Here is a 27,391-nt window from a genome sequence, read left to right as displayed (position 1 = left end):
GCCCTCGTAGTCACCTCCCTGCACAAGTACTTTTCATTATTGTTTCACCTGTGGTGCCCTCAGATATATCTAAGATCAATCAATCGAGATACACACAATATCCAACGGAGACGATATTCTCGGTACAAATACTCCCTCTTTCCATTCATCGCGATCACCGTAACCGCCTCCTCCGACATTATATGGTGGGAGATACCTATCGTAGACATTTCATTCTCAGCTAGATAAACGAATAATCTTTCATTCATTCATTCAATCAATCAATAGTTTCTAATCACCATTACCTTCTCCATCAATTCAGATCCAATCAATTCATTGATCAATCTTGGCAACACACGTGAACATGAATGAATGAATGGGATCGAATCGAATTGAATAGAGTCATATCGTTCCTTCCTCACTTTCACCTTGATCACAAAGCAATATATATTATTATATATGCCATCGTTAGATATCGACATCGACGAATATATTAGATAAGAGTTACATCGAGAGAAGAAGACTGGTACCATCTTTTTTTTTTATCTACTACTCGGTAGTACTTATCACTTTTAGAACAAACTGTATCCCCAACTTGTGAGTGTTTTGTTGATGTGAAAGAGAGATTTCGATTGTTTACGCAGCCGTGCGCTGATGTATACATATACACTCATATAGATCACTGGTATATACATCTTCACATTCTTTTGTATCCTGTTTCTTGTATCATCTCACCTGCTAAAGCACTTCGTGAGTACCAACCTCCCTCTTCTTGGCTTACCCCTTGATGATCCAGTGGCTGATGAAGGCTCCTTCTCACATCATCTATTACCCCTTTATCCCTTCCTTTCATCACTGGCCCACACACACACACACACACACATACACACACACACACACACGTACACACGTACTCACACTGAGATCCCTTTCCCCACCCTCTTATATACCTAGATCACCACTCCGAACGGATCTCACACACTCCAACGCTTTTACATATATAAGAGTATTGCCATCACCTTTTCACTTGTTTCCCCACATCACCACACACCCTTATCGCTCATCATGTTGGGAGCAGTCCTAAACCATACCCTGGCTGCGGAGTTCGTTCGTCTACCTCTCCAGCAGAGGTCCATCTCTGTGAGTTTGCTGTTTCAATCGAGACGTTGATGTCAATGCTCATTGTGATCTATGTATAGGGGAGTGTCATCACTGGGCTGGATCCTACGCATGTAGATCCCTCGAACGTAAGTGGCAAGCCTCTCGCTGCCATGGACTTCTTCTCGGTGCACACGCTGATGTCATGTGTCACAGCCCATCACACTCTTCATCATCCAGCTATTCATTATTATCGTCTTCACGCAGGGTCTGGGATGGGCATTACAACTCATCAACCAACCTCGAGTCATTGCAGAAGTCATCGGTGGTATCATCCTTGGCCCAACGGTCATGGGTCGTATCCCTCATTTTACCGATCATATATTCCCGCCAGCTTCGATCCCATATCTCAACTTAGTCGCGAATGTCGGATTGATCCTGTTTTTGTTTGTCATCGGTGTCGAAGTGGATATCAACGTAATGAAAAAGAACGGTGTAGCTTGCGCTGCGATCTCTGTCGCGGGGATGGTCATCCCCTTCGCACTAGGTGCAGCGGTAGCTGTCCCCGTCTATCACAATTTTGTCGACACCGCCAATGTATCTTTTGGTCATTTTATGCTCTTCATAGGTGTGGCCATGGCTATCACTGCTTTCCCCGTTCTCTGTCGAATTCTCACCTCGACGAAACTGTTAGACACCAAAGTTGGTGTGATCGTCTTGGCTGCCGGTGTCGGTAACGATGTCGTTGGATGGGTCCTCTTGGCTTTGACCTTGGCTCTGGTCGGTTCCGGAACTGGCACCACCGCCATATATGTCTTGTTGGCTGCCGTAGGATGGGCAATCTTACTGCTGTGGCCTATAAAGAAAGCTTTCGTATGGTTGGTCAAAAGGAGCGGTTCGCTCGAACATGGTCCTACGCCCGGTATCATGACTTTGACGCTGTTGATTATCTTCATTTCGGCTTTCATGACTGGTATTATCGGTGAGTGATTGAAACATCCGAATCTTTGACCGCTGTTGACTGTTCTCGGTTGCAGGTGTTCACCCCATTTTCGGTGGTTTTCTCGCCGGTCTCATCATTCCCCATAATGGTGGTTTCGCAATTGCCGTGGTTGAGAAGATTGATGACTTAGTCTCTCTGCTTTTCCTCCCTATCGTAGGTCATTTCTCTCGGATCCCATGCGCTCAAATGGGAATCTTGTTGATCTCGTGATGTGATATATCGGATAGTACTTTGTCTTATCTGGTCTCTCTACCAATCTGGGACTTCTGAATACTGGGAAGATCTGGGGTTTCATCATCTTACATTGTGTGATTGGCTTCCTGGGTAAATTTGTTGGATGTGCTGGCGCTGCCCTAGCCATGAGATATCCTTTGAGAGAATCAGCTGCTATTGGAATGTTGATGAGTTGTAAGGGGTGAGTCTGTGTCTGCGCAGCACCAAATAGTAAATATGTAACTTATTGACTCCATACCATTCTTAGTTTGGTCGAACTGATTGTACTCAATGTTGGTCTCAATGCCGGGATTATCGATCAACGATTGTTCTCCATGATGGTCATCGCAGCGATTGTGCTCACATTCATCACCACTCCTGGTACCCTTGCCATCTATCCGGAACATCGCCGAGAACGACTCCATGGTCCCACTGCTACCCACAAGAACGACCACGAACACGTGTCAGTTGGTACAAATGCGTCTTTTGCAGGCGGTTCAGGAGGTCGGGAGAACATCTCCAAATTCTTGTTCATCCTACACAAGCTCGAACACCTATCTGCTTTTATGTTCCTCACTCAACTTCTCGAAGCTCCTGCTCCTTCTTCCCCCAGGAAACCATTTGATGCCTCCGAAATTGTCGGACATGAGACGAATAAAGGAGATCTCACCGATGGATCGACTTCCTCGACACCCGAGAATGCTTTAGCAAGATTACCTACTACGACATCGACCGCTGAACATGCTTCGTCCCAGCAACCGGGAAATACTACTTCCATCGATGCGCTAAAACTGATGGAGCTCACTGGGCGTACTCATTCGGTCATGCAATCTGCTGAGAAAGATCAACTGTTGGTTACCGACGACGCGCTTCAGCTATTCAAACAATTTGGTAGATTGAGGGGATTAGAAGTGAAACCTCACATCTCGATCGTTGAGCAAGACTCGTACCATCAGGCAGTATCGGACTACTCACATGATTTAGGGAGTGAACTGGTCATCTTGCCTTGGACCGTTCCTGTCTCTGGAACTTCAACAGAACTCATTGACTCATCGATGATTGACAAAGAGAAGGATGCAGAGGCCGTGACCGGTAATAATTCCGCTTCAGCCACTGCATCCCAATTCGAGACCATCTTTGGGAATGGGGGAAACGATAATTCCGGATCACCCATTTACACTCATTTCATCCGTAAGGTATTTTCGGAATGCTCTGAAGATATTGCCCTGTTCGTCGATAGAGGATTCGGATCTTCGACTGCACTTCAACCTGGTTCAGGTCAACATATTTTCTTACCTTTCTTCGGTGGACCTGATGATAGATTATCATTGAGATTTGTTGTCCAGCTTTGTAAGAATATCAACGTTACTGCTACGATTGTCAGGATTGAGAAACCCGACAATGCCAATGATGATGAGGATGATGCGGTATCGAATGTTGGAGGAGGTAAATCGGAGAGTATCCAGGTACATCAAGCTGCTTGGGCAAGTAATCAGTTGACCGTTGGACCTACCAACAGTGTGAGTAGAAGGATCTATTCAATCTAGTGGATGGCAGATGCTAATTTACTCGACTGGATTTGTAGGCATACCCTGAAACTCAAGCACGGCTAGCATCAGATACAGCCGATAACATCGCCTGGACCTATTACTCTTCACCTTCAGCTACTGGTCGATCATCATCCATCGACAACGCACTAAGTAGAATATCATTCTTCTCCACTCAATCGGCTACACCTCTTTCATTCGCATTTAGATGCGCCGCCTCGACTATCCAATCTTCTACGTCCTCTTCTTCTGGAGCAGCAGGTTACTGGAGACCGATGTTAATCGTTACTGGTCGAGGAAGAAGATCATCACCTATAAATCATTCGCAGGAACTGAACAAGATCTTGGCTGATAAAGGCTTGAACCCATCCATTGGAGCTGAATTGAGAAAGACGTTAGGTGATCCTGCGACGAGTTTGATACTTGGCGGTGGAATGCCGGGGACAGCTAGTTTCTTGGTCATGGAAGCTGGGAAGAAGTAGCACGAGCTTTGGATTTAGATCTGGTTGTGTTGTTTATTTGTAACGTGTGTATATCATTATCTTTTCTTGATTTTTCGTGTTGTTTCGTTTTCTCGGTTGGTGTTCAATACTTGGTTTATACATGATTAATCATAACATCATTACATGCTATGCTATGCTATTTTATGATTGTATCAGGATACCATCCAAATCAATGATAAGTCCTGCTGGATGAATTGAGGAGTTTCAATTATGGTATTATACAGATTGATTTTCACGCCGCATGATTTACTGAGGCAAATTGCCATTGAGTCCTGATATCAATTCCCCTGCTATCCTCGCTCCTTCCTCTATCAGTCCTTTGATCCTTGAATTATCGATCGATTGACCACCTTCAAATCTTATTCCACAGACTTTCAATGATTTCTCTGTGGATGAGGTGGTAAAGAATAAATGCAGTTTGGATGGACAGGCTGACTCTTCTTGAGATGTCGCATCTAAAAAGATATTAGGGGAATTTGGAACCTGCAATAAGTAAGAGTCTGGTCAGTGACTGATACTGACGACCGATCGGAATCTATGGTTCCTTGATGGGATTCGACATACCAAATTGAGGGTGACCAGCACGGGTAATTCTTCTCTCCCATCTATATGATCCAGATCCTCCGATAGATCCAGATCCCAATCTTCCCCTCCTTTCGTTATATTCCTACCCTTTTTCGATTTAGATTTAATAGCAGCTTTTATACCTGATAAATCACCTTTACCTATTACACCTTCTGCCCCTTCTCCCTCGTTCTCTCCGTTTTCACCCACCCATGATATTATCTTGATCTTGGGTAATTTTAGATCTGCAAATGCACTTCTTGCTCCCAACACCAAAGCTGATAGGACATTCCCATCGGATGATATTAGCGTGAGATGCAGTTGAGGTTGGAAATATTTTTGATTTGGTATGATGACCAAGGGAGGGATGGAGGGTATGAAATGGGATTGGAGGATTGAAGAAAGGTAAGCCGAGGTTGAAGAGAGGTTGGATGGTTGAGATGCTGGGAATGCTTGGGGTGTTCTATCAATACGATCCATTTAGCATACTGAACTGTTATTGTCAGGTGCGTTATAAGCTTACATGTCAACTTCTACTTTTCCTTTCCATCCTTTTGATGATTCTGACGAATCGACAACTTCCAACTTTATACCTGCCACTACCTCTGTCCCACCGATCTTTATCCTTGACGAACCGTTTGCATGGGGGAATACCCCATAGGAAACTTCGATAGGCCTCGTATCGAGAAGTGAACGTGAGTCGGATCGAGTAGGGTGTATGGGGTCGGATAAGGAGGTTTGGATGTATGATATCTCGGATGGTGAGAGGGTAGGAAGGGGGAGTGACATATTGGACAGTTGATCAAGATGTCGATGTCGATGTCGATAATGGCGCTATATTTCACCTAGATTTGCTCTTTCTTTGACCTTTCCTATGGAGTTTGTGTCTCTGTGATGATGGTATCTAGCGATATGTTGTCTATGTATGCTCAATGGGATCGATAAATAGATGTGAACATATATTCAACTTTTGAATCTGCACATCTGCATGATCGAGTGAAATACAAGAGTGCCACCGTGGGAATCTTGACGCGATATTGACATAAGAACATGACAACCAAATCTACGCGTTTTACCTTTTCATTCCTCTCCTATTTCTCTTCCTTCATCCCTTCAGCACACATACGTTCACGGGTCCACTGGGGATCAAGATCGTACTATTGCTCATGCACCATGGCTCCCAAACGACCCAACACTTATGCCTCTCAAGGTCCATCCCAACGAAGACGTCCGCAAGCTGCTCTGTCTGATTCTGATTCTGATGAGGATGGCGATCACCAGGCGAACGGTAATGGCCGTGCGAATGGGAATGCCAATAGGGATGATGATGATGAGGAAGAACAAGGACAAGGATCGACACAAGCTGGTTCAGGAGGATTGAAAGATTCGGTGAGTCGTTCGTACAGGTTGAGGATCCTGTGTGAGGAGAGGAAGATACTGGCGGTTGTGATTGATTGCATGGGGAATATCAGATCAAACACCACACACTCAGAGGAACATGCGATCAAGCAAAAAAGAACATTCTGAGAGAATCAAGATTGTTTCCAGAAACCATGATAATATGCTAATGTCATTTGCTATCACGCTTGTAGGAAATAAAAATAAAATCCAGTCAATTAGCACGATATGCCTTGTTCCAGGAGTACAAGAGGAATTTAATCAGACGAGCCGATATAGTCAAAAACGGTTAGTCATTTTCTTCTGTCAAATATCTCATGAAGAGTGCAGAGTAAGGAAGAAGATGATGTCATCGAAACATGATTATTGCGCTAACGACAATCTGCAGTGCTACCTAACAACCCTCGAGCTTACAATCTGGTATTTCAAGGAGCTCAGGGAATTCTAAGAGAATCTGTAGGATGCGAATTAGTAGAAGTGAGGGGGAGAGGTAAAGGAGCGATCGCAGATGGTGAAATATCAGCTGTAACAGGACCAGGTGGGAGAAAGGGTAAAGGACGAGCTAGACAGAATGGGAACGGGAATGGGAATAACGAAAATGATGAAGATGATGAAGAGAATGAGAATGCACCTGCTCCGACTCAGACACAAAAGGGAAAGAGTAAGTTGACGTTTTGCCCAGATAATTAAATGGAATTTTTGAGTTAATGTTGACTTGGCCTCTAGGTGCAAGCACTAAAGCGTACATACTTCGATCGATCATCCCACCCGACCTCCTCGCTGCCATGTCCAACCCCTCAGCATTACCTCTCGGTTTGGAAGATGAAGATGAAGCGGTCAAAGATTCAGGTGCATTGATGCAGTGGGAGAAAGGAGATGGGACTAGTTCGGGTCATATTGCCTTACTGGGGATTAGGACGGTCATATTGGCAATAATCATGACGATGGGTAGAGTGGTGTCTGATGGTGAGTTATACAGCTTTGTTGAGTATACTCTTCGATCCCTCAGAGTTGAATGCTGACAAACAACTATAGATCTGCTACATGCATATTTGCGACGACTGACTTTACGAAGAGAAACGATCTTACCTTATTCTTCAAGCGATTCGAAAGAGCCTCCTCTGACGTTGGACAAATACCTGGACTTACTGGCTAAGCAGAATTATCTAGAAAAAGTAAAGATACCTGGACATGGCCGTGGACATGGAGGTGAGGGAGGTGAACAGTTTGAATGGAGGTGGGGTCAGAGGGAAGTGGAGTTTAGTGAGAAAGATGCAGCCAAGTTCATCGAGCACATGTGAGTTGGATTTTTCACGACTCAGACCTCAGCTAATCTAATGTGGTTGGTGTGGTAGTATACTTGGAGCAGATGATGAATCTAGTAGTGAAGAAGATGCAGAGGAGGATAATGGTCGACGCAATAGACGAGGAAGAGGACAAGATCAAAGAGTAGATAAAGTAGCAAGGAGAAATAAATTGAAAGAGGACATTGTCAAAGCTGCAGGTGGGGAGTTGACGGGGAAGGATTGGTAGTGGTGTAGTTTATAATTATGAATAACGAATTAGCAATGAGATGTCATGTCGTGTCGTGGTATGTACTAGTGTATACCCATATCCCTTCGCATTTGTATGTCACCTTGCATGTGCATCATCCCTCCAGAAACCACCACTGGCTCGTGATTGACATTGACAATGACAGTGACGGTGACGGTGACGGTGCCAGTGCCACATTCCATTCATCTGGGTCTGGGGATGATCGGCTATTTAACCCGATGACTCACTCTCAATTGCAACAGCAAAAACAAAAACAAATCCACCATTGTAATCTACATCATCGACCATCTCATCCTCATTTCATTGATTACAGTGTACATACATAGCTAGATCAACGCTCGATACGATACTTTACGTGACTAGCAATCAACGATGAATCCATCATATTTCATTCCCAACCAATTCTCATCCTCATCCAACGGTAATCCCAACGGAGCAGGTCCATCAAATTATGCCGCCTCTTCTTCCTCAGCTTCAGCATCAGCTTCAGCTTCAGCGAGTGGACCCAACTCACCTGATCTACCATCCCATCATCAGCAACAACAACGGCCAAAGAGGACGTATCAGACTCAGGCGGAACAACGTCAACTCCTCCATCCACCTAATATACAAGGACCACTCATCCAGCCCAACCAAGATCTCAATAGCTTTCTGGAGACGTTCTGGGAAAGACAGATGAATACTGTTGAAGGCGAAATACCAGATTGGAAATCTTATAATCTACCGTTGGCGAGGATTAAGAAGGTCATGAAGAGTGATGAGGATGTTAGGGTGAGTGAGACTGGGATCTAGCTATGTCAAGATCGAGGTTGAGGTCCGTGGTGTGTGTGAGAGAGGGGGTAAAACTATTTAGTACTGGTACAAGGAATAAATTCGATGTGGTATTTCGAAGGCAGCTGGTTCGAAAGATATGAGAAGGCGGGAGGGAAGGAGCAGTGAAACGACATATCCAAGAGGAAACGACAACGCTGACGTTGTGATTTTCTTTTCACTGGATGATAGATGATCTCGGCGGAAGGTGAGCTGAAGTCATCTGATGAAGAGAGAAGACAAGCTCATGTCTTTATTCATATTCATAGCACCGATAATGTTCTCGAAAGCATGTGAAAGTGAGTCCAGAAAATCTCACTCCAAAAACAGCATGAATCCATCCGTATGCTGACCTCGTCATTGTACCCTACCTACTCTAGTATTCATATCCGAACTCACCTGTCGAGCATGGCTAGTCGCCGAATCCCACAAACGACGAACCCTGCAGAAATCAGATGTCGCATCTGCAATAGCTTTTTCAGACATGTTTGATTTCCTGATTGATATCGTACCGAGGGATGATGGTGAACAAGATGCTGCAGCAGGAACTACCACCAATAATAATGTAGGAGGCAGTGGGAATGGAAGTGTTATTGATGATGACCATGATCTCGATCATGAGAATAATGTTGATGGACTCGATCAAGATGGACATGTTCACGGACAAATACACGGTGTCAACCCACATGATATAAATGGACATGGACATGGACATGGTCATAATCTGCCGGAGGATGAGGGAGAAGATTTGTATAACAAGTACGTACAGGAAGATTAGTCGATTCTGATCAGGGTTTCGTAACAAAAAGGTTGAAGAAAAGAGGTAGAATAGGTAACTCGAAATTTGGACGAGTTATGATCTGACACGTATCTACTATATCGTATGCTATCACTCGTAAACCTCTCAATCATTGTGGTCCTAACAGATTTCAAGCAATACTTTATACAGGGGTATAACATCATATTCATCACACGTCATATATCAAACCAAATAACATAATTCAGGCATCCATACACATCCACTATAAACTCTATCCACCCTAAGCACCATGCACAGACATCCTATTGATACCTTGTGTAACACCATCAATGCCTTGCCCTTGAGCAGGAGCATACGGTGATTGCCCATATACATTCTGGGTATGAGCATCATCGTGTGCTTGAGGTGCATAACCTTGAGGTTGACCTCCTTGACCTGGAGCTAAACTTTGAGGATGAGACAATTGGTTCTGAGCCTGTTGTCTATAATAATCATCCCACGCTTTCTTATGCTCGGCTTGAGGGTCTGAACCCGCGCCCAATCCCGCAACACCCGGTTCAGTATTCTGCCTGATAGGTTCAGTGGGTGGTAAAGGTAATCCAGGGATGCTTGCTGCGCCGGAAGGTATCCTGTTGACTGAACTGGAAGATACAGCTCGTTGTTGGTAGTATTGACCTAATTGGGGTTGTTGTTCGACAGGTGCGACGGCAGGTGCAGGTTGGGCTTGAGGGAAAGCTTGAGGAGGTGCAGAACCGTAATGACCGTCAGGGGATTGTTGAGGATAACCTTGAGTCTGAGATTGGGGTTGGGGCTCAGGATTGTACTGGGATTGTGGATGAGGTTGAGGTGAGTACTGAGGCTGTCCTTGTCCTTGAGGTGCGTAAGGTTGCTGTTGAGGGAAAGATTGAGCGGGTGCTTGTTGTCGAGGTGGAGCTTGCTGTTGAGGGTATTGCTGGTATCCTCCTTGAGCGTACGGATCGGCTTGTGATGGTTGTTGAGGCGCATAGCCATATGCTGCGTAGAACAATTCGATCAGCTATTTTTCGGTTGAGTCCACTAGTAAGCTGTACTTACCTGCAGGTGGGGGAGCTGGGTTCCTCAATTCCTCGTATTGTCTGATAGCCCGAAGGAAGTTGGCATTCATATGTTCAAGTTCAGCTAGCAAAGAAAGGAAGTGATCAGCTACAGGAATATAGATTTTCACTAGATGATGATTAAAAAACTACTCACCTTTTTGATCAGAATATTTCTTGATCAAAGAGTTGATTTGCTCCTGTAAACCGACGGAAGCTTGATACATTTCCTATAGTAGACGATACCCATGAGCTTTGTCTTTTTTTGGAGAACAGCAATAGTGCTAAAGCTCTGCTTACCTCAATCTCGGGCCTATCATCAATTCTATCTCCTCTAGATGGATCTATACCTTTGAGAGTCTGGAGCAGTTGGTCAACAAGACCTGTAACGCGCAGCAATCGGTCAGCAAATTTCAAAGATCTGCTATGGAAGATGGCTCACCAAGCGAGGCGAACACTCGAGCTTCTTCCTGTGCCTCCTCTTGTAGTTCTCTGGGGGATGGTTCGGGGACAGCTTCGACATAGGTGACAGGGAATATCTGAATGTGCGGGTGAGGTCCATCAGTGGTTGTGTCTTTGATAATGAAGTATTGCAATATATGGCACTCACTCCGATCTTTCCATTACAAGCCCCTCTCCACCATTCCTTGAACCCTCTATCAAGCACCTTGATATAATCGCCTCTTTCAAAATTCAATTCGCCGACCTCGGCGGAGGTGAATGTGTACAAGGCTCTCACGCGAGTAGCAGTGTTGATGTCTAGCGGTTGTTCTGGCTCGGGTTGTGGAGCAGGTGGGTTATATACCGGTTGAGGTGCTTGGTATTGCTGTTGCTGTTGCTGTTGGTATGGTCTGGAGGAAGAGGAAGATGATCCTCCAACATTATGGTTGGGAGCTGAAGATGAAGATCCACCTGCAGAAGGATTGGAAGGTTGATAATTGTATGACGTTCTACCACCTTTATCTTGCTTGGACAGTTCTAAGACTCTTTGCAATTCTTCGTCTTCTTGTCTTTGACGTGCTTCGGCCTGAAATGACATCAAGCATGTCAGCGAACTACGATTAATATGTGTATGCACCTATACTTACAGCATCTTCATGTTGTGGTTCAGCCTCATCAAAGTTGAAATCTATTCTCATATCAGCTTTAATCAGCTTTTAGGACGCTGGATGAGTGCATCGCAACAAAGAATGCTGAATAGTAGACGACTTCGACTCACTCTTAGCTCTCAGTTGATCGTACAATTCACCCATGATTCCTAAATTGGGATCACCAGTATCTTCAAACTGTTTTGCCCACGATTTGATATATGACAATGCTTTTTTCTTTACTGGGGCTGAAGTAGTCTAACAACCACAATCAGAAATCAGATAGGTCAGCTTAGCGATCACTCGCACAGACTTGAAGATGAGAGACCGCCAGAAATGGGAGCGGATAACACTCACTCGGTCATTCACTAATCTATCTAAAGCTCCTGTCCATCCCCTAGAAGATAATTCACCATAGAGCTCTTTCCCGCAGTTCTGAGCAAGAGTATTTGCTAGCTATATCACCAGCAATACAGATAAGCATGGTTGTCCTACTGACAATTGGATAGGATTGTAATTGGCTTACCTCCAATGCGTAAAGCTGTACATTCGGATTCCTATGACTCAACCTCTTGGTCAAAGCAGCGACAGCCTGTCTTGCTCTGTCCGTTGCAACATCAGATTAATCAGCTTATTGATCCCATGATAAGAACGGATACGATAGCTGATGAATGACATACCCATTCTCTCCTTCTCCCGATACTTTATCACACACTTCGATGTTCAACGCCCAATCTTCGGAAGCAAGGTTCTCATCGGTAGCTTTGACTGTGATGAATACGAATACATGTCAGTATGTGCGACCGCGCGCTTGAGTCACTGGGCAACAGATAACCCACCGATTAGTTCGTCGTACGGGTTGGTCGCTGTTGAGAACATGATAAATATGGGTCGATAGTTGATGTATAATGCATATGAGAGATATGACCGAAAGAAGATGGGATAACAAACACCGACATTGTACACTGCACCGGCCCACTGTCACTGACGACATCCCGGGTAACACTAACACTGGGTGGCACATATGCACCGATAACGTGTAACGTGGCGATGCACTCACCCACCCACTGTCATGCTGCTACGAGTGGCGGACTAGTCCGTGGGGTCGTGGTTGTATGCGCAGTCAAGTACGGATCATGCGATGTATCCGCGACAGAGCATCATGCTACAAAAAAGCATAGCTTGACTGGAGCAGGATAGTCTTGTGTTGTCATTGAATTCATGCAGATGCTTGATTTGATATCTATCGATGTTTGATTTTGCGATTCTATTGTGTAATGTCGTGATCTCCCACTCCTCTCTCAGCGCCTCCTCTTGGCTTGACCCTTGCTTCTCTCTTCCATCTCTTCTACATTGCTCCTCGTCTCTTTCTCACTCATGATCACTCCGCCTTCCTCCTCAACAAACAATAATCTCCCCATACCCTTCCCTTCTCCAGCAATCCACCAGGTAACCACACCAACCTAGCCCACCATTTCGTACTAGCAGCGTCCAAGAATCCTTTGCAATACTCCTCTTCCCATTCTGGTTTCTCCGCCCAATTCTGCTCAAGCTGCGTGTGAGAGGTCGAAGGAAGAGTGAGCGAGACGAGGTATGTACATTCGGACGAATCGACCTATACCAATTCAAAAGATATTAGTAATAAATCCCGCCCGTGATTTTGGTATTACTTGAAAGGAACAGTATGATCACAACTTGACATTCGTATAATACGATGGGATAAGCGTGAAGAAAATCTTCACTCACATAAGTCCCAGGGTCTTCAGAAGCTTTATTCTCCCCATTGAATTTTCCCTCTTTGATCACTCTAGTCTCAGATCTCGGCCAAACCGTCCCAGTAGTGTTGGAGGGTTCCCAAGGCCGAGGCATCATCCCATCGAAATCCGTTTTGATGAATCTAACCCTCACTCCTTCAGGTATCAAGTAACTTGAAGGGTATCTATACCATTCCGTACCATAACAAAGCGTTATGGGATTTTCCAAATTTTTCAATGGGGTCAAGTCCCATTGTGGTTTTGGAATCTCATTTCCATACGGTTGATAGTTCTCAGGTAAAGGGATAGGTTCATATCCCATATCACTAAGATACGACGGTATAGATTTGTATTGGAAATGATGAACGATGTCGAATGGGGCGTGATAGAAATATAGACTTCCTCCTACTCTGAAGAATGAGATCGCTCCTGGGATAAGGACGGCAAGGAGGGTAAATATGGAGAAAATCGATGATCGACTTGCCTAATGCAATTACGCCATATAATCAGCTACCCGCCGCCTTCAAGGATTGCAGCTAACTCACGTTATAAGGTGAATTCGTCACATGGATATAATAAGTTTCGATCCATCCCCGAATTAAATAGATCGTCACAGCCGCATTAAAACATAATAATGGATAAGCGGGAAACATGAATCTCTCTTCCTTGTGCGCTTGAGCCGTCAAGATCGCTAACCAGAGGTAGAAAGGTGATAGTCTGACTGCTAAGAGGGTGTATGGGGATGTTTCACCTTCTTTAGGTTTCATTTGGGTCTTACCCAATCTTCTGTAATCGAATTTGTACGTGATTGCCAGAGCGGGTAGGGAAATGAGCGCAAGCGGTAAGAGGAAGTTGAAGTTGAGGAAGAGGTTGGCAAAGTAAAATGAAGTTGGTGAAGTACCGTATAGATCGGGTCCGTTCCCTGAGAAGAGATTGTAGGTGACGATGTTGAGTGTGGGGAAGGTGGATCGTCCGTATGCCCAGGAATCGATCATTGAGACGGGGATCTACAACATTCAGAACAATACCAGTCATCAATAAGCTGAACAAAAATCATACCTTCCGAAAGATGAATACAGAAAGTATGTCCCGTATTCTGGGCGATTCAAAGAAGAGAATGACTTACAGCAATTCCTGCTGCCAACCCGATAGCTTTACCCATGGTCTCCCATCTCTTGGTCATCCAAACACCTTTCTGCGCAGGTAAGACCACTTCACCGCCAGTCAAGAACAACTGCTCGAGTAGGAAGGGAATACCTAAAGCAGCGCTGAATGGCCAGCCTACAATCGCTCCTACGGCAAAAGCGAACGTGGCCATATAAGCCCGTTTGACACCTGTCGGTGTGGACGTAGCTGGGTGGAACCAGTATGCTGAGGCGATCATGGTGGTATACATGCAGAATGATGATGGAAGGAAGGCTAAGCGAAGGTTCGTTAGTTCGCTACGCCTGTACAGTTGAACGAGAGCTTTGTGAGAAGATGAAATCTAGACTTACCAACACTAGCAGTCCACATTCCGGCACTCAACATCAACCCGAACAACAAATATCTCGCTACTCTATCATTGATAGTTTCCACTACTGTCCTGAAGAATTTAGCTTCGCAGAAAGAGCAGATAGCTCCTAGTGATATTCTCAAAGCGAAGAAAGCTGGTCGCTAAAAAGTAGATCAGCGATCAGCATATATATCTTCACAAATATACATATATATGTATATATAATTTGGATGATCTTCACTTACCTTTCCCACACTCAATACTTTTGGTACGACATGCGCCAAAGGCCAATGTAACAGTACATAAGTCCATGATCGAATAGCGAATTCGGGTGATAATTCCCAAGTTTGGAATCCGGAGTTGTACTGAAAGTAATGTAATGGTTCGAAGAAATTGAACACTACGATCATGAAAGGATATATGGCTCATAGTCAGTATAATGTACTGATATGTAGGGGATATTCTACGCAACTCACCCTCATCACAATCTGATATAACAGCGTACATGGCAGCTACAGTTCTGATTAACCACAATAATCTGAAAGCGTATGATAGCGTAGGTACGAATGGACCAGGTCGATTACTAAGTGATCATTATAAGTACAACGAGTCACATCTATTACGAGCATTGCTTAACATCGTTTGCTATCAGAGGTTCGTACTCACCGTCCAACTTGATCCTGCAATAATCCTTGATGTCTCTTCTGAAACCCCAATGGAGCCATCGAACCAAATTCATCTTTCTTAGGTTCTTCAGCTGCCTTCTGGGCATTGGGACCCGTCGTGGGTCGTCGGAATCGGATGGTCTCTGTTCCTGGGAGGGACATGATGTATAATCCACCCTCTGGCTCACCTCTGTGTTGTTGATGAGTGTAGAAATGAAATTCGAGAATTCAATCCTGAGTGACCACGACGTTGTCGGTTTGTTTTCAGTTATTATTCTTGGTGCGTGCCTGAACTGTCAAAATCGATGAAATCAATCTATCGAATAAGTGTGACTTTACCGAAGATAAATTCCATCTTTGACCTTCTTTTCAGTCAAGTCGACGAACCTCCTATAGCAAGCCAAAGGCAACAGCAGATCATACAATAAGAGCATTGAACCCATGGCCTGGTCGATATTCACCAACCCCTTTGGGGCATCCTCGTCCTCGTCCGCTTCATCTTCAACTCAACACATTGAAGCAGAGACCCACGCCGATGTTTTGCCTGCTCCGACACTCACACCGCCTGCACCACAGGTGAACAAGTACGAGACGGTCTTACAGGACGAAGAGAAGTATCAGGAAGTACAATACCCTACGACAGAGCATGTACCGGGCTGTATGACCTTATTGTGAGTATAAAGGAACCTCCCCTCAAATAGCTGAGCTGACTGTGATTATGTAGAGATGAATTCTTGATGTGTTACGGTAAGTCAACTCTTATTCATCTTAAATCCCTCATGACACACTCTGAACGGAATGAGGGATTTCTCATCACTCTTTGTGCCTCCTACATGAAAAATGATGAATGATATTCAACTGATATGATCATTGTTTTATTCAATATAAAGCCTTAGCACCCCAACTCCGATCAATGTATCGATACGGTGAATTCCGAGACTGCACATGGAAATGGGAAGACTTCAAATACTGCCTATCTCTGAAATCGGACGATGAGGAGATGAGGAGGAAATTGTGGATCAAGAGAAGGGCAGAATGGTGGGCTAAGAGGAGGGTTGATGGAAGTAGCGAGGATGTATGGGATGTTAGGAGGTGAGTCGCTAAGGTAGAACCGCCGAATCAAGTATGCTCTGATCATGAGTCATGATTACTGATGTTCATGTTAATTGATAATGTAGTGAACCTCCTAAGAACTTCCCACCATTGGTAACGGAAGAAATCACTAGTGAAAGTAGTACCACCTAGACACATACCACATATCTTGCATGTATATCGATCAGCCCTACTGAGAAGTAGTCCTCGTCCATTCCGAATGAGTATCCGCTGCGCCATACAAAGAGATCGTCAAATGAAATAAGGACAAGTGATCATAGTGGAATGAATAGATCATGTCCACTTCAGATCACTATTCCTTATTTGCCTTGGTCTCTTCAACCACATTATCTTTCTTATTAATGTTGTTTTTGTTGTTGTTGTTACGCTGAATCTTGTTCTTACCGTGAGTGACATCAAACTGTTCAGCTTTCTTAGCTTTCTTCTCTGCCATCTTCTCTTTCTTAGTTTGTCTAGTATTGTTGTTATTGGTCTGAATCCCAACGCGCACTTGCCATTTCAGCAAAGAAGAACTCCTTGACAATGTCAAAATGATTGCCCACCTTATCACGTCCCATATTGAATGAATGAATTGATTTGTTTTGTTATGCTCGTAAAGTGAAATTGGATGATCTTTCTATGAGCAGATTATCAGATAGTGATGCTCACCTATATACTACACCATTACGAGATCTATTGTAGAGTATCTGGTACAGTTCGACTCGTCGCCTCTGCAACTCTTCGTCCCAGGATTCAAGAAACATAAAGGAATTGATACATCGCATCGACTCGATAAGCATGTCATCATGAGCGATTATGATGAGTTGGAAACCCATAACACTCATCGATGATACAATCAGAAGAAGGAATCTATATGGTGTTTTTGACTCGATACTCGATGTAGTTAGAAGATCATACATGTCTGGAATCAGTGAATCTTCCATCATGCAAGTCATCAGGCCAATCATCGGTCTCGGCCACAGGTCAGAGATCAAAGGGAACTCGTGTAAACAGTTCAATCAGTACCATATTACACAAGTCCCGAGTCGAAATATCAGCACCCACATCCGTCATGATCGGATCCTATACGAGTAACCCCATTAGTCTATCTCAGAATCCTCTGATCTGTCCAAATCCGGGCAAGTCATACTTTCCTTTCCTTTGATAACATTCATCGCACATTCCATTATCTGCTATCCAGATATCCTATATTCGACTTGTTTCTATGTATTGAGTTATCACTACCTAATCTAAACTTGTAATCCTGCCATTCTACCCGACAAACCACCTTTACCACCCGTAACAGGCCAAACAACCAATCTACCATCTCTACCAGCCGTAAAGATTTTTGAAACTTCTCCATTCTGATTCCATTCGTACGCTTCCACATGCGTGATGGTATTTTGATGAACGGTCAATAACATCCCATCTGATCCTACTGGAGTAAGTCCAGAAGAAGTCGTAGCTGCGCCAGTACCTGGTAGACCCCTTTGACCTTTGGAATCGGCAGCTTTGAACATGTTGAACGCCTCGTTGTTGCCCAGTCTACCTACTCCACCTCCACCGGATCTAATACCTGTAGCAGTAGGTGTGAGAGGCTTGGAAGTGGATGAAGGATCGTCGAGCGAAAGGGAGATGGCCCATCCTGATGGAGATCCGGTGAAGAGGATAGGTTGACAATCGTGTCCTGCGGCTACGATCGATGATTCAGAGGTCCAAGTGAGATTGGTAAACGGCAGAGAAGGGAGTTTGACCACAATGTGCGCGGCGGGAGGCTCATTAGGCCCGGAAGCATAGATGATAGTGAGTGACGAGTCGTGGGCTACACATTAAAGGATATATCAGTTATCGGGTTTCGAGTGGATCTCAAGAGAGAGCAACTGAGTACTTACCGACGAAAGCCAATGCATCTCCAGAAGGAGAGAAAGCAACATCATGTACCCAACCTCCATTGGGTGATTTGAATTCAGCCAATAGTTGACCAGTAGGAAGTCTATCACCCCAAATGGTAGCTTCGGGTCTACATAATAATGTTAGTATTGATTCATCATTTGATGGTAGGAATTCATCGCTCACTTCGCTTCAAGACCTTTGATGTATCCCGAGTACACATAAGTCCTACCATCTGCGGTACCAGCAGCAAGCAGGTAGTTATTAGGGTGCCAGTCAAGTGACAAAACAGTGGATCTAAGGGGTTTTTTGATTTGTTTGGCGGTCCACCAATTGTTCTCTTCGTCAAAATGACAAATAGCGATGGCTCTGTAAAGTGCAGAATACCCATCAGTACATGTTCGTCACAAGCACAAAGATTGAGAGGGAAATTAGAAAATGCGAAAATGGTATGACAGGTGATAAGCCGGGCTATGCAAGTACTCACCTAGAACCACTTCCTACTGCAAACTTATTCTCTGACGGACTCCATTTGACACTGGTAGCAGCTCTGTTGATCTTCAAAATAACCAAAGCGGGTTTCCAACCTTGTTCGGTATGAGTCCATACGTAGGCATTTCGATCTTGAGAACAGGTGACGATTCGATTGGTGTTGGGACCCCAAGCGATGGCAGTGATGAGTTTGTCGTGCTGCGAGAGTAATATATCAGACATCCTTACGGATTGCTCTTATAAGGTACTATGCAGATGGAAGTAGAGACATAGTTGCAGGACGATGATCCCGGATGGATGCTTGAGATGAAAACGGTGAGAAGGATTGAATCTACAGTCATCACTCACCTCGGCTAGAGTATCAGTAAGGTCCCACGAATCTCCATTCCTAGTATAGATCTGAGCTTCGTTGGAATTAGGACAGACACAGACCTCTACTCATCATGAGCGCTGCCTCATCAGCAGATGTCCTCGCCGGAGGGAAGAAGTTTGATTGGTTGACTCACGACTTCTATCAGGACTGAAGGCGATACCCGTCAAGGGGCCTAGGGAAAGTTGGAAGACTTCCGGAGCGGACATGGCGATAGGGTGCAAACAAGTGTACTTGTAGATGTGGGAGAGGACTCTAGCAGTCTACTCTCACTCTGTGAATGCTCAAGTCGTTATGGTACGTGGGATGTTGGATGATCAAGGCATCAATGCATCAATCGATGAGATGGGATATCAGGTCGAGTACGTAAAGCGGTGTGGTGTTGGTTGCACGTAAACGCGCGTGGCAGTGTGTGGCAGTTCAGGCTGTGATGACATCACAGTCACATCATACTGTACAGATGTACAAGTATGTACGGGTATGGAGTGCAGGTCAAACCTATTTCTAATTCTCACTGCAGCGCATCGTATAATGTCGGCCATACGAGATTCTGTCAAGATTGATTCAGTGTTATCGAAGATCTTGAAAATTCAAGGATGGAGGCGACCGAAGAATCTCGGAGATTATCTTTACGGTACTCGTATACCTCAAGTTGCTGCTGATCGACCTGTCCGCTCGAGGAGTCGACCATTGCAAATCGTTACTACAGCAGTATCCAAAGGCTCCACGGAACATGTCATACGAGAATTGAACGAGATAAAACAAGGAAAAATCACTTTCATCTTTGGAAGCGGGAACGGAAAGCATTTTCTCTTTGCTTTACCGAAGAAGACAGAGAAAACCTCACATATTACTGGAGGCGGTACGAAAACAGGATATCGACGATATTATGATGAATGATTTCACTAGGCTGGGTTCTATGTCAGGTACTTGGGATGATCAATGGAGTATCGAGATTGGCGGAGACGGCCAGACTACAGAAATCACAGGCTACCTTGAACCGGATCCACAAATAGTGGAGAAAGTAAGGTTGCTACATCAACAGGTATGTCTAGGAATCTATTTTCTCTAATGATTCTCTTTTTCGCGATTTTCTGGGTGTGCGACCTAACCATTACGCTATTGACACATACATAGTTGTGGTTGAAAATGTGGCTGAATCAATGCGACTACTACATGCTATACAATACCTCTTCAATATTGATATATCACCTTAAGTCACCCACGCAAATCCGATTGTCATATGTCGCTCCTGTAAGCGGAGTCGGAAGCTCCGGCTATCCGAGCCTCATAGACTGTATGTTGGCATTGGCATTTCAACGAGTTGTACCATCGCTCTTCAAAAGCTCGAAGAAGCTTCATGTCCCGATCCCATCTCCGTAGAGAGAGTCACTTGCCCCGACTCAATTAGGGTCTATTCTTCCGAAAGATGGCAATCGCCTGTGACACCCTCCGCAGCACCACGAACAAATCCGAAGGACAGAGCTACTTCGATAGGTATCGCATTGCAGAAGATGAGGTCCATCTTAGATCAGGATGGAAAAAGGCTTGTGAGTCCGAAACAACCCGATGCTGTACAGTATTGATCGGGATTTCGATCATCCTCTGTGCGCTATTGAGGACATCTTTAGGATCTACCGCGACAGCTCCATCCAGATTTATGGACTATCAGACATCCTTTCTCCCGAACCAGACTCAAAAATGGCTCACCTTGTGTCCAATCAATTTCTCAGATCTCTTCTCGTTACCTCACCTGAGCAGAGCTCATCTCGACGGGCGCTGAGTCCTTCACGGTCCAAATCTTCAATTCTTATGATCGGTGAGCCCATCTCCTAGGGTAGGACATGGGATGTCTATCTAGCAGTTCTGGCTATTTCTCTACGATTGACGCAGAACAAAGACGATATCAAGGGTATGCTGGGACCAAAAGGGATTCATGAAGGATCTGCAAATCCATATGTTATCCTACGAGTCGTTGCCAAAATCACGCCTACTAATCTTCCTGAATGTTTGAGACTTGTCGAGAAGAGGTCTCAGACTGAGGCGATGAAAGCAGCAAGAAACGAATCTAAAATTTACAACACTCGTCTATTGAAATTTCAAGGTGACAAGGTACCGGAATGTTATGGACTTTGGAAAGTAAACTCAGGACCAAATAAGAGATTGATCATGGTGCTTTCGCGAGTCGAAGGACGGTTGGAACGTGAGGATGAAAATTGGGAACATTTACACGATCTTGACAGGTGAGTGGAAGAGCTCTCATAATGCTATCAGAAACCAAAATGATTTGAAGCTGATTTAACCGAAATCTCTCATTCGGCTTGTCCTGTAGAATCGAAATTGCCAAATTGTATCAAGCTATTCATTCGGTTGGAGTCGTTCATGGCGATAAATCCCTGCGACATATTCGTTATGATTATAGTTATCCAAGTACTGATCCTTACAGAGATCCTTCCCCGTTGATGTTGATAGATTTCGAAGGTAGCAAGATCGTCGGTAAACGACATCCGGATCTATCGAAAGAGAAATCCATCGTGCTTTCGAAATTGGACTTGGCTGAGGATTATTACTAGTAATCCATCGTTCGATCAAGCTACGAAATTTTACGATCATCATACTACTCCATTCTTTATACATGACGGACGACTCGACACATCACCCAAATTCAAAAGATCTTGTTGTAAATACATACGACCCTTGTACAATAAAGCAAATCCAATCCTAACTGTGCAGTACAGTAAAAATAATTACGAATAACGAACGAGCATCGACACCTAAATGAAGTCAAACAGAGTAATGTCGATACGACGGATTTATAATGATTACATCTCAAAAAGAGTACCTCACGAACAAATGATGGCGAAATGACTCAATCTAATATTGTTCTATACGATTCATTATGATGCAAATGAACCTCGACATCCAAACGCAATACGAGAAATCCCAATTGACCATAGACCAGAACAGCGACTTAAGCTATCTATATACCGTGCAAGATGTTGGATGAATCCGTACAACACAATCGATTAACTGATAAAATACGTTCCCAACTTCTTCTCTTCCTCCCTACCCTGTTGAGGCTTTATCCCCCAAAATTGACTTTGCAAACTTCTTTCCCAGATTTTCCAAGGTTCCGAACCACTTACAAATTTCGCATTGAGCAAGTCAAACAAACGATATTCGAAGTACTCGTTAAACGTGAACCAAAATACTATCCTTGCAACTAACAATCTATCTCTTAAGCTAGAATCTACATGTTCGATAAAGTGTGATGGTGATGGTGTGATTGGAGGGATGGATGGTAGAGCCGGAACGATCGAGTGGGAGTATAGGTATAAGAAATACTCTGTTCGTCTATTTCGGGTGTATCTTGTCACACCATCGATATGAGATTCTGTTGATGCTGAAGATGGAGAGAAGAACTCCACGAATTTCTCAGGTGATGATACGGATGTGAGCTGTTCGGGGAACATGATTAATGAGTGTTGAGGTGTAGGTGAGACGAGGAGGTTGGTGAAAAACAGTGGATCCGAGGTTGTTATGATCAACCTGTTGTGTGAGTGACCATTCGAGTAACCATTCGAATGACCATTAGCATGCCCATTTCCGTTGGACGTCGTCTTCTCCTTCCAATCCACTATCAAATCCTCTCTACCATTCTTCCTTCTAATCTCCATCTGAATACCGGTATACTCGACCCTTTGCTTGACCCAATTCTCCACAACTCTTCTAGCATGAATTTCAGTCCATGAAATGGCCTGTCTCTGCATACCTTGTCCGATATCAGGTACAGCCTTTTCCGGGGGGTTGACCAACCCCTCTGAACCCTCCGTGTGATGTTCGGGTCTAGGGAATAACGCGAGTTTCTTGATGTAATGTAATTTGTATGCTTGATAGAATGTTCGAGCAGTCACAGAGAACAACGTAAATGGCCATTTCAGTAATGTGCTCAATATTGATAGGATGTTCCATGGTTCCAATCGTACAGGAGGTGTAGGACCAGAGGTGAGAGTAGCAATGAATTTGACTTGATCGTCCGTGGATAAAACTTTCAAGAATATTTTGAATCTTGGTGGATTGTCTGTATAGTACGCTAAGTCGGGGTTAGGGAACGGGTTGGTCAAGTCCGCTCGATAAAAGCCGTCTCGCGAGTTGAAGGGAGATACGTGGAATTGACGTGGGAACTTGAAGGCTAGGTCGTAGCTGTGAAAGCATCCCGTTGATCAGCGTATTGCTAACGGACTCATTAAGGATGTAGCGGAGACCAATCATCGAAAGGAAGGGAGTGATCAGGACATACCCTTTGGCAGGTTCTTGACGATATTCGGAATCAGGCTTAAGGACGTAGCAATGACTGCAATACAATCATCCAGTCATAAGCTGACTATTATTCGTGTGGCGATGTCACCTGATGGTGAACGGAAGGACAACCACTTACGATTCAGCAAACGAACTATGTACTTCCAAAATAACACACAACATTTCCCCCACTTTACCTTCCTCCTTACTCTTCTTGTAGATATACCAAGTAGTCAAAGGGTTCGGCCCTTCCCATCCTGCCAGACTGGGAAGCGTAACGAGCCATATTTTACCTATATCTTCTTTCTCTATACCATACTTATCTTGACATAGTAACCTCTCCAATTTCTCTCTGAACGATTCATCTCCATGAGATAGATAGTCCTTCGTTCTAAGTCCGATAAGCTTGGTTAAGGGATGTCCAGCATATCTAAATATCCTAAATGGTAAATTCAAACGACCACTCTCCATAGAATCTACATCTACGCCTAGATACAGTACTGCATAGGAGAATGCATTTTTCGCGGTGAGGGGTAGATGACGACCGTGTGATGTGACTGCTGGATAGAAAGAGGAGGGAAGTGAATTAGGGGAGGGGCGTGGTGACGGAGAGAGGTAGGATCGGAAATGAAGGATCAGGAGGGGCACGATACTGAGCGAGATGGCGGATATGGTGATTGGGACTGAAAATGGGAGGTAGTTGAGGAGGTACGACATGCTGGATAGTACTGTGATGCCGAACGTCATCAGTAAGTCAAAGTAAGATAACTCGGATGTGGAACATACGATTCTGTGATGATGTTCGATTCCCACACCAGCCTCGGATCTTCTAATTCGTACTCGCACTGAACCCGTCAGAGATATAAAAAGTATTCTTGATCAATTCTCATCCCCACCTGCCCTCTGAGTCTTTTGACGAGACAAGGGCGCAACTGTTGCTGTTGCTGATTGATGGTGCGAACAGGGCGCTGAAAACACATTGAAAACACGATTTTCGGCATGTACGAGTAAGAGTATGATGTAACTTATCCGTCGGGATGGAGATCGCCGCAACCGTGTGTGTCCAGGCACGAGCAATACCGTATCACCGAGATATCAGCACAGAAAGCACAGACAGACTAGTGATCAACCACAACTACTCAGAGATCCATGTCCTACTAGCTCTCCCTCTCACAGACAGCAAGAAAAGTGGCCAGACCCATGAGAATGTCCAGGCCACAGACATCTCACTTCCTACCCCTGCCTCCGCTTTCCATCCGTACTCCCGCACCGTCCTACCGTAAACCTACCATGGTGACCACCTACTCACATCAGCCAGACCGAACGATAACTCACGATGATTCCTCAATGACATATTACCGAGCTGCTCCTATGGGGTCGGATCTCAACTACGGGTATGATAGGAGGGTAGAAAGGGATGAGAGTGTCGATGAGCATCTGGATGGGCTTTGTGATGCTTTGAGAGAAGTACGTGGACCGGGCCAAGGGGAGAGGAAGGGAGGGATAATCACTTGGAGAGGAATGATAACTAAGTGAATCGATCATGAACCATAAAGATCTGATGTTGGCTGATCAAGATGTGCTGGGACAGGATCATGACTGCGCCATATGAAGATAGAGAAGGATGGGAGATGACCGCCATAGCATTGGATGGGTCTGTGTATATCGAATTGCATGATCCACCAGAAGTAAGAGCGAGGAGGTAAGTGGAAAATCACCTTGCTAGCTATAAGCATAATGCAGATGGGTTCTCTGGCTTACATCGATGCATTTCATTCAGACGAAACCAAGAAGCCCCATATGCAAAGCAGAGCTATATGGGATACTCTTTCGAATCATTTTCAACTGTATCTGTCCATCAAGAGCAAGAGGAGGACTGGCCAGAGGGATGGGGCGGGGACGTGAATACGAATGTCCAGGTGAGCTGCTCGTGACGCTTTATCATATGTACTGTACAGCTGACTATAGATTGTGAATACAGTGGTGCAAGTCAGTCATACGCACACGATACCTTGATTGTGATTTCATGACTGATCATCATAAATAGTGTAGTTCGCTCAGCAATAGGTGATATACCATTATGTCTAGGAGGGGAGGTAGATTGTGTAAAAGGTGAGCGTGATCATTCGACCATCTGGACATCTCCATTTTTAGATAGGACTTCAGGATTAGATCAATGGTTGATATCTGTTAATTGTCTTTAGCGGAACCTGGATTACCTCATCCTGGACTTGACAAATGCGTGGAGCTTAAGACGAATAAAGTGATAGAGAATGAGAAGCAGGAGTTTACTTTTCACAAGTGAGTGATAGTCAATTTTGAGCTCAAACTCACTTGGGCAAGACATTGTCGCTGACTGATGTGATGTGATTCAGGAAGCTACTGAAACATTGGGCTCAGAGCTGGTTATTGGGTATACCGGTGAGTGTGCACCAATCATGTGATGGACAGTGCTGGGAAGGGTTATACGGAACAAGCTCGCTAATCGGTGTTGATAGGAAATCCAAGTTGGTTTCCGTGATGATTCAGGTATATTACGTTCACAAAGGGGATTTGAGACTGAGAAAATACCCAGGTTGTAAGTCTGCCTTCTCACAATTTTGGTCTAGCCTGTACGATTTTGACAAGTCCTTACTTATATTATATCAGTATCGCCTCAGTTCCATCACCTCGCCCGCCATGGACACCTCAACCATGTCTTCACTTCCTCTATGCTGTCCTCCAGCTAGTTCTTACCCATGCACTCCCCACTGACCCACTGATACGCCACCTTTCAGGAAGTGTACATCCAGAAGACCCTCTGCCTGCTGCTACAGTATGGAGATTCTCTTTCATCCCTAGAAGAGGATGTGAGATGTACAAGGTTGGTGAGGTAGGTGTGGACGAGGGAGGAAGGTGGGGCGGGATGTTGAAAGAAGATTATGTGAGGTGGAGAATGGGTTGATCGTGTAGACCGGGCACCAAAAGAAGGATTGGCAGAGAACTATAATTACTCATAGCGAAGAGTTCGATACATACAAGTGTTGACAGTAGACTCAGCATAGGAAAGTCGTAATCTTCTGATATCAGACTGATAACATGTGAAAAACGTCACTACCGTTAGTTCTATATCATGGCTTATATGATGAAGATCATTCTGTACCTATCTCAGACATCTATTCTATGTATGTATGAAATGCTTTTCGATCTCTTTTGTGACGTTGGAAGTGATCAGATCGATTGTTTCTTGGTAGATAGGGTTTTTGCGGTGAATCTCGGTCAAAGACTAAACACGTTGTAAAGACAGAACGAAACGATACTTTAGCGGTTGTCTTGGGAGGCAAAAGTAAAGCATTTGTAGATAGGTTTTAGAATAGATTTGAGATGAAAGACTTACAGATTCTCTCTCGTATTTCTCTACCAGAGTGATCTTCTTTGGATCAGTCAAATCTTGTTGGACATTCCATTCCAGAGTTTCTGGGTCTTTACGATCTACCCACCATCACCAACCGTATCGAAAATTATCAGCACGAGTAAAATATATAAGGGTGATAGCGATATTGACTTCATGATAATATGACTTATGGTCTAGCAATCAGATGTTAGATAAACTTACAGATGGCAGCTGCGTCTAACAACTTGGATTTTACCTCTTCTACTTTATCGGCACTGAACTCTAAGAATAACACTACTATGAATCCCATTTTTGCGTTGCTTTGATATTCCAGATGTGAGTCAATGTGTGAATTGTCTGTATCAAGAAGA

The 27,391-nt window shown here is 44.4% G+C and overlaps 12 protein-coding genes across 12 annotated transcripts; 6 read left to right on the top strand and 6 right to left on the bottom strand.

The window, feature by feature from the left end:
* Positions 1–1,044: 1,044 nt before the first annotated feature.
* I203_100182 (uncharacterized protein) lies at positions 1,045–4,322 on the top strand (the record flags this gene model as incomplete). The annotated part of the gene is made up of 7 exons (XM_019151321.1): positions 1,045–1,119; positions 1,179–1,226; positions 1,294–2,059; positions 2,115–2,233; positions 2,308–2,495; positions 2,562–3,813; positions 3,879–4,322. The coding sequence occupies 7 exons, from the start codon at positions 1,045–1,047 to the stop codon at positions 4,320–4,322; spliced, it is 2,892 nt and encodes a 963-aa protein (XP_018999404.1).
* A 267-nt stretch (positions 4,323–4,589) lies between these two features.
* On the bottom strand, positions 4,590–5,696 carry I203_100181 (uncharacterized protein; the record flags this gene model as incomplete). The annotated part of the gene is made up of 3 exons (XM_019151320.1): positions 4,590–4,826; positions 4,908–5,370; positions 5,431–5,696. 3 exons carry the CDS (start codon positions 5,694–5,696, stop codon positions 4,590–4,592), a joined length of 966 nt encoding a protein of 321 aa, XP_018999403.1.
* A 384-nt stretch (positions 5,697–6,080) lies between these two features.
* I203_100180 (uncharacterized protein) lies at positions 6,081–7,838 on the top strand (the record flags this gene model as incomplete). The annotated part of the gene is made up of 6 exons (XM_019151319.1): positions 6,081–6,296; positions 6,500–6,593; positions 6,694–6,966; positions 7,032–7,271; positions 7,341–7,602; positions 7,661–7,838. The coding sequence occupies 6 exons, from the start codon at positions 6,081–6,083 to the stop codon at positions 7,836–7,838; spliced, it is 1,263 nt and encodes a 420-aa protein (XP_018999402.1).
* Positions 7,839–8,231: 393 nt separating this feature from the next.
* I203_100179 (uncharacterized protein) lies at positions 8,232–9,447 on the top strand (the record flags this gene model as incomplete). Its single annotated transcript, XM_019151318.1, has 4 exons — positions 8,232–8,630; positions 8,862–8,877; positions 8,939–8,968; positions 9,050–9,447. 4 exons carry the CDS (start codon positions 8,232–8,234, stop codon positions 9,445–9,447), a joined length of 843 nt encoding a protein of 280 aa, XP_018999401.1.
* A 262-nt stretch (positions 9,448–9,709) lies between these two features.
* I203_100178 (uncharacterized protein) lies at positions 9,710–12,469 on the bottom strand (the record flags this gene model as incomplete). Its single annotated transcript, XM_019151317.1, has 12 exons — positions 9,710–10,443; positions 10,504–10,587; positions 10,660–10,732; positions 10,803–10,885; positions 10,945–11,041; positions 11,113–11,529; positions 11,591–11,631; positions 11,722–11,848; positions 11,948–12,046; positions 12,117–12,192; positions 12,271–12,358; positions 12,430–12,469. The coding sequence occupies 12 exons, from the start codon at positions 12,467–12,469 to the stop codon at positions 9,710–9,712; spliced, it is 1,959 nt and encodes a 652-aa protein (XP_018999400.1).
* Positions 12,470–12,971: 502 nt separating this feature from the next.
* Positions 12,972–15,666, bottom strand: I203_100177 (uncharacterized protein; the record flags this gene model as incomplete). The annotated part of the gene is made up of 8 exons (XM_019151316.1): positions 12,972–13,205; positions 13,337–13,828; positions 13,890–14,351; positions 14,471–14,763; positions 14,841–15,000; positions 15,085–15,239; positions 15,316–15,422; positions 15,506–15,666. 8 exons carry the CDS (start codon positions 15,664–15,666, stop codon positions 12,972–12,974), a joined length of 2,064 nt encoding a protein of 687 aa, XP_018999399.1.
* Positions 15,667–15,945: 279 nt separating this feature from the next.
* On the top strand, positions 15,946–16,749 carry I203_100176 (uncharacterized protein; the record flags this gene model as incomplete). Its single annotated transcript, XM_019151315.1, has 4 exons — positions 15,946–16,175; positions 16,229–16,251; positions 16,395–16,596; positions 16,683–16,749. 4 exons carry the CDS (start codon positions 15,946–15,948, stop codon positions 16,747–16,749), a joined length of 522 nt encoding a protein of 173 aa, XP_018999398.1.
* A 1,097-nt stretch (positions 16,750–17,846) lies between these two features.
* Positions 17,847–19,557, bottom strand: I203_100175 (uncharacterized protein; the record flags this gene model as incomplete). Its single annotated transcript, XM_019151313.1, has 6 exons — positions 17,847–18,418; positions 18,489–18,616; positions 18,673–18,855; positions 18,974–19,176; positions 19,327–19,412; positions 19,485–19,557. 6 exons carry the CDS (start codon positions 19,555–19,557, stop codon positions 17,847–17,849), a joined length of 1,245 nt encoding a protein of 414 aa, XP_018999396.1.
* Positions 19,558–20,267: 710 nt separating this feature from the next.
* Positions 20,268–21,921, top strand: I203_100174 (uncharacterized protein; the record flags this gene model as incomplete). The annotated part of the gene is made up of 5 exons (XM_019151311.1): positions 20,268–20,393; positions 20,486–20,602; positions 20,695–20,898; positions 21,185–21,591; positions 21,681–21,921. 5 exons carry the CDS (start codon positions 20,268–20,270, stop codon positions 21,919–21,921), a joined length of 1,095 nt encoding a protein of 364 aa, XP_018999394.1.
* A 453-nt stretch (positions 21,922–22,374) lies between these two features.
* Positions 22,375–24,364, bottom strand: I203_100173 (uncharacterized protein; the record flags this gene model as incomplete). The annotated part of the gene is made up of 3 exons (XM_019151310.1): positions 22,375–23,551; positions 23,649–23,702; positions 23,787–24,364. The coding sequence occupies 3 exons, from the start codon at positions 24,362–24,364 to the stop codon at positions 22,375–22,377; spliced, it is 1,809 nt and encodes a 602-aa protein (XP_018999393.1).
* A 489-nt stretch (positions 24,365–24,853) lies between these two features.
* Positions 24,854–26,591, top strand: I203_100172 (uncharacterized protein; the record flags this gene model as incomplete). Its single annotated transcript, XM_065516582.1, has 9 exons — positions 24,854–25,179; positions 25,239–25,349; positions 25,428–25,566; positions 25,629–25,636; positions 25,695–25,759; positions 25,852–25,948; positions 26,023–26,068; positions 26,146–26,225; positions 26,297–26,591. 9 exons carry the CDS (start codon positions 24,854–24,856, stop codon positions 26,589–26,591), a joined length of 1,167 nt encoding a protein of 388 aa, XP_065373400.1.
* A 216-nt stretch (positions 26,592–26,807) lies between these two features.
* Positions 26,808–27,330, bottom strand: I203_100171 (uncharacterized protein; the record flags this gene model as incomplete). The annotated part of the gene is made up of 3 exons (XM_019151308.1): positions 26,808–26,912; positions 27,024–27,118; positions 27,243–27,330. The coding sequence occupies 3 exons, from the start codon at positions 27,328–27,330 to the stop codon at positions 26,808–26,810; spliced, it is 288 nt and encodes a 95-aa protein (XP_018999391.1).
* Between the last annotated feature and the right edge of the window lie 61 nt (positions 27,331–27,391).

Source organism: Kwoniella mangroviensis (genome assembly GCF_000507465.2).
Source record: "Kwoniella mangroviensis CBS 8507 chromosome 1 map unlocalized Ctg01, whole genome shotgun sequence".
NCBI classification, from domain to species: Eukaryota; Fungi; Basidiomycota; class Tremellomycetes; order Tremellales; family Cryptococcaceae; genus Kwoniella; species Kwoniella mangrovensis.
The sequence above is the reverse complement of the archived record's forward strand: the minus strand, read 5'-3'. Positions and strand labels throughout refer to the sequence as shown.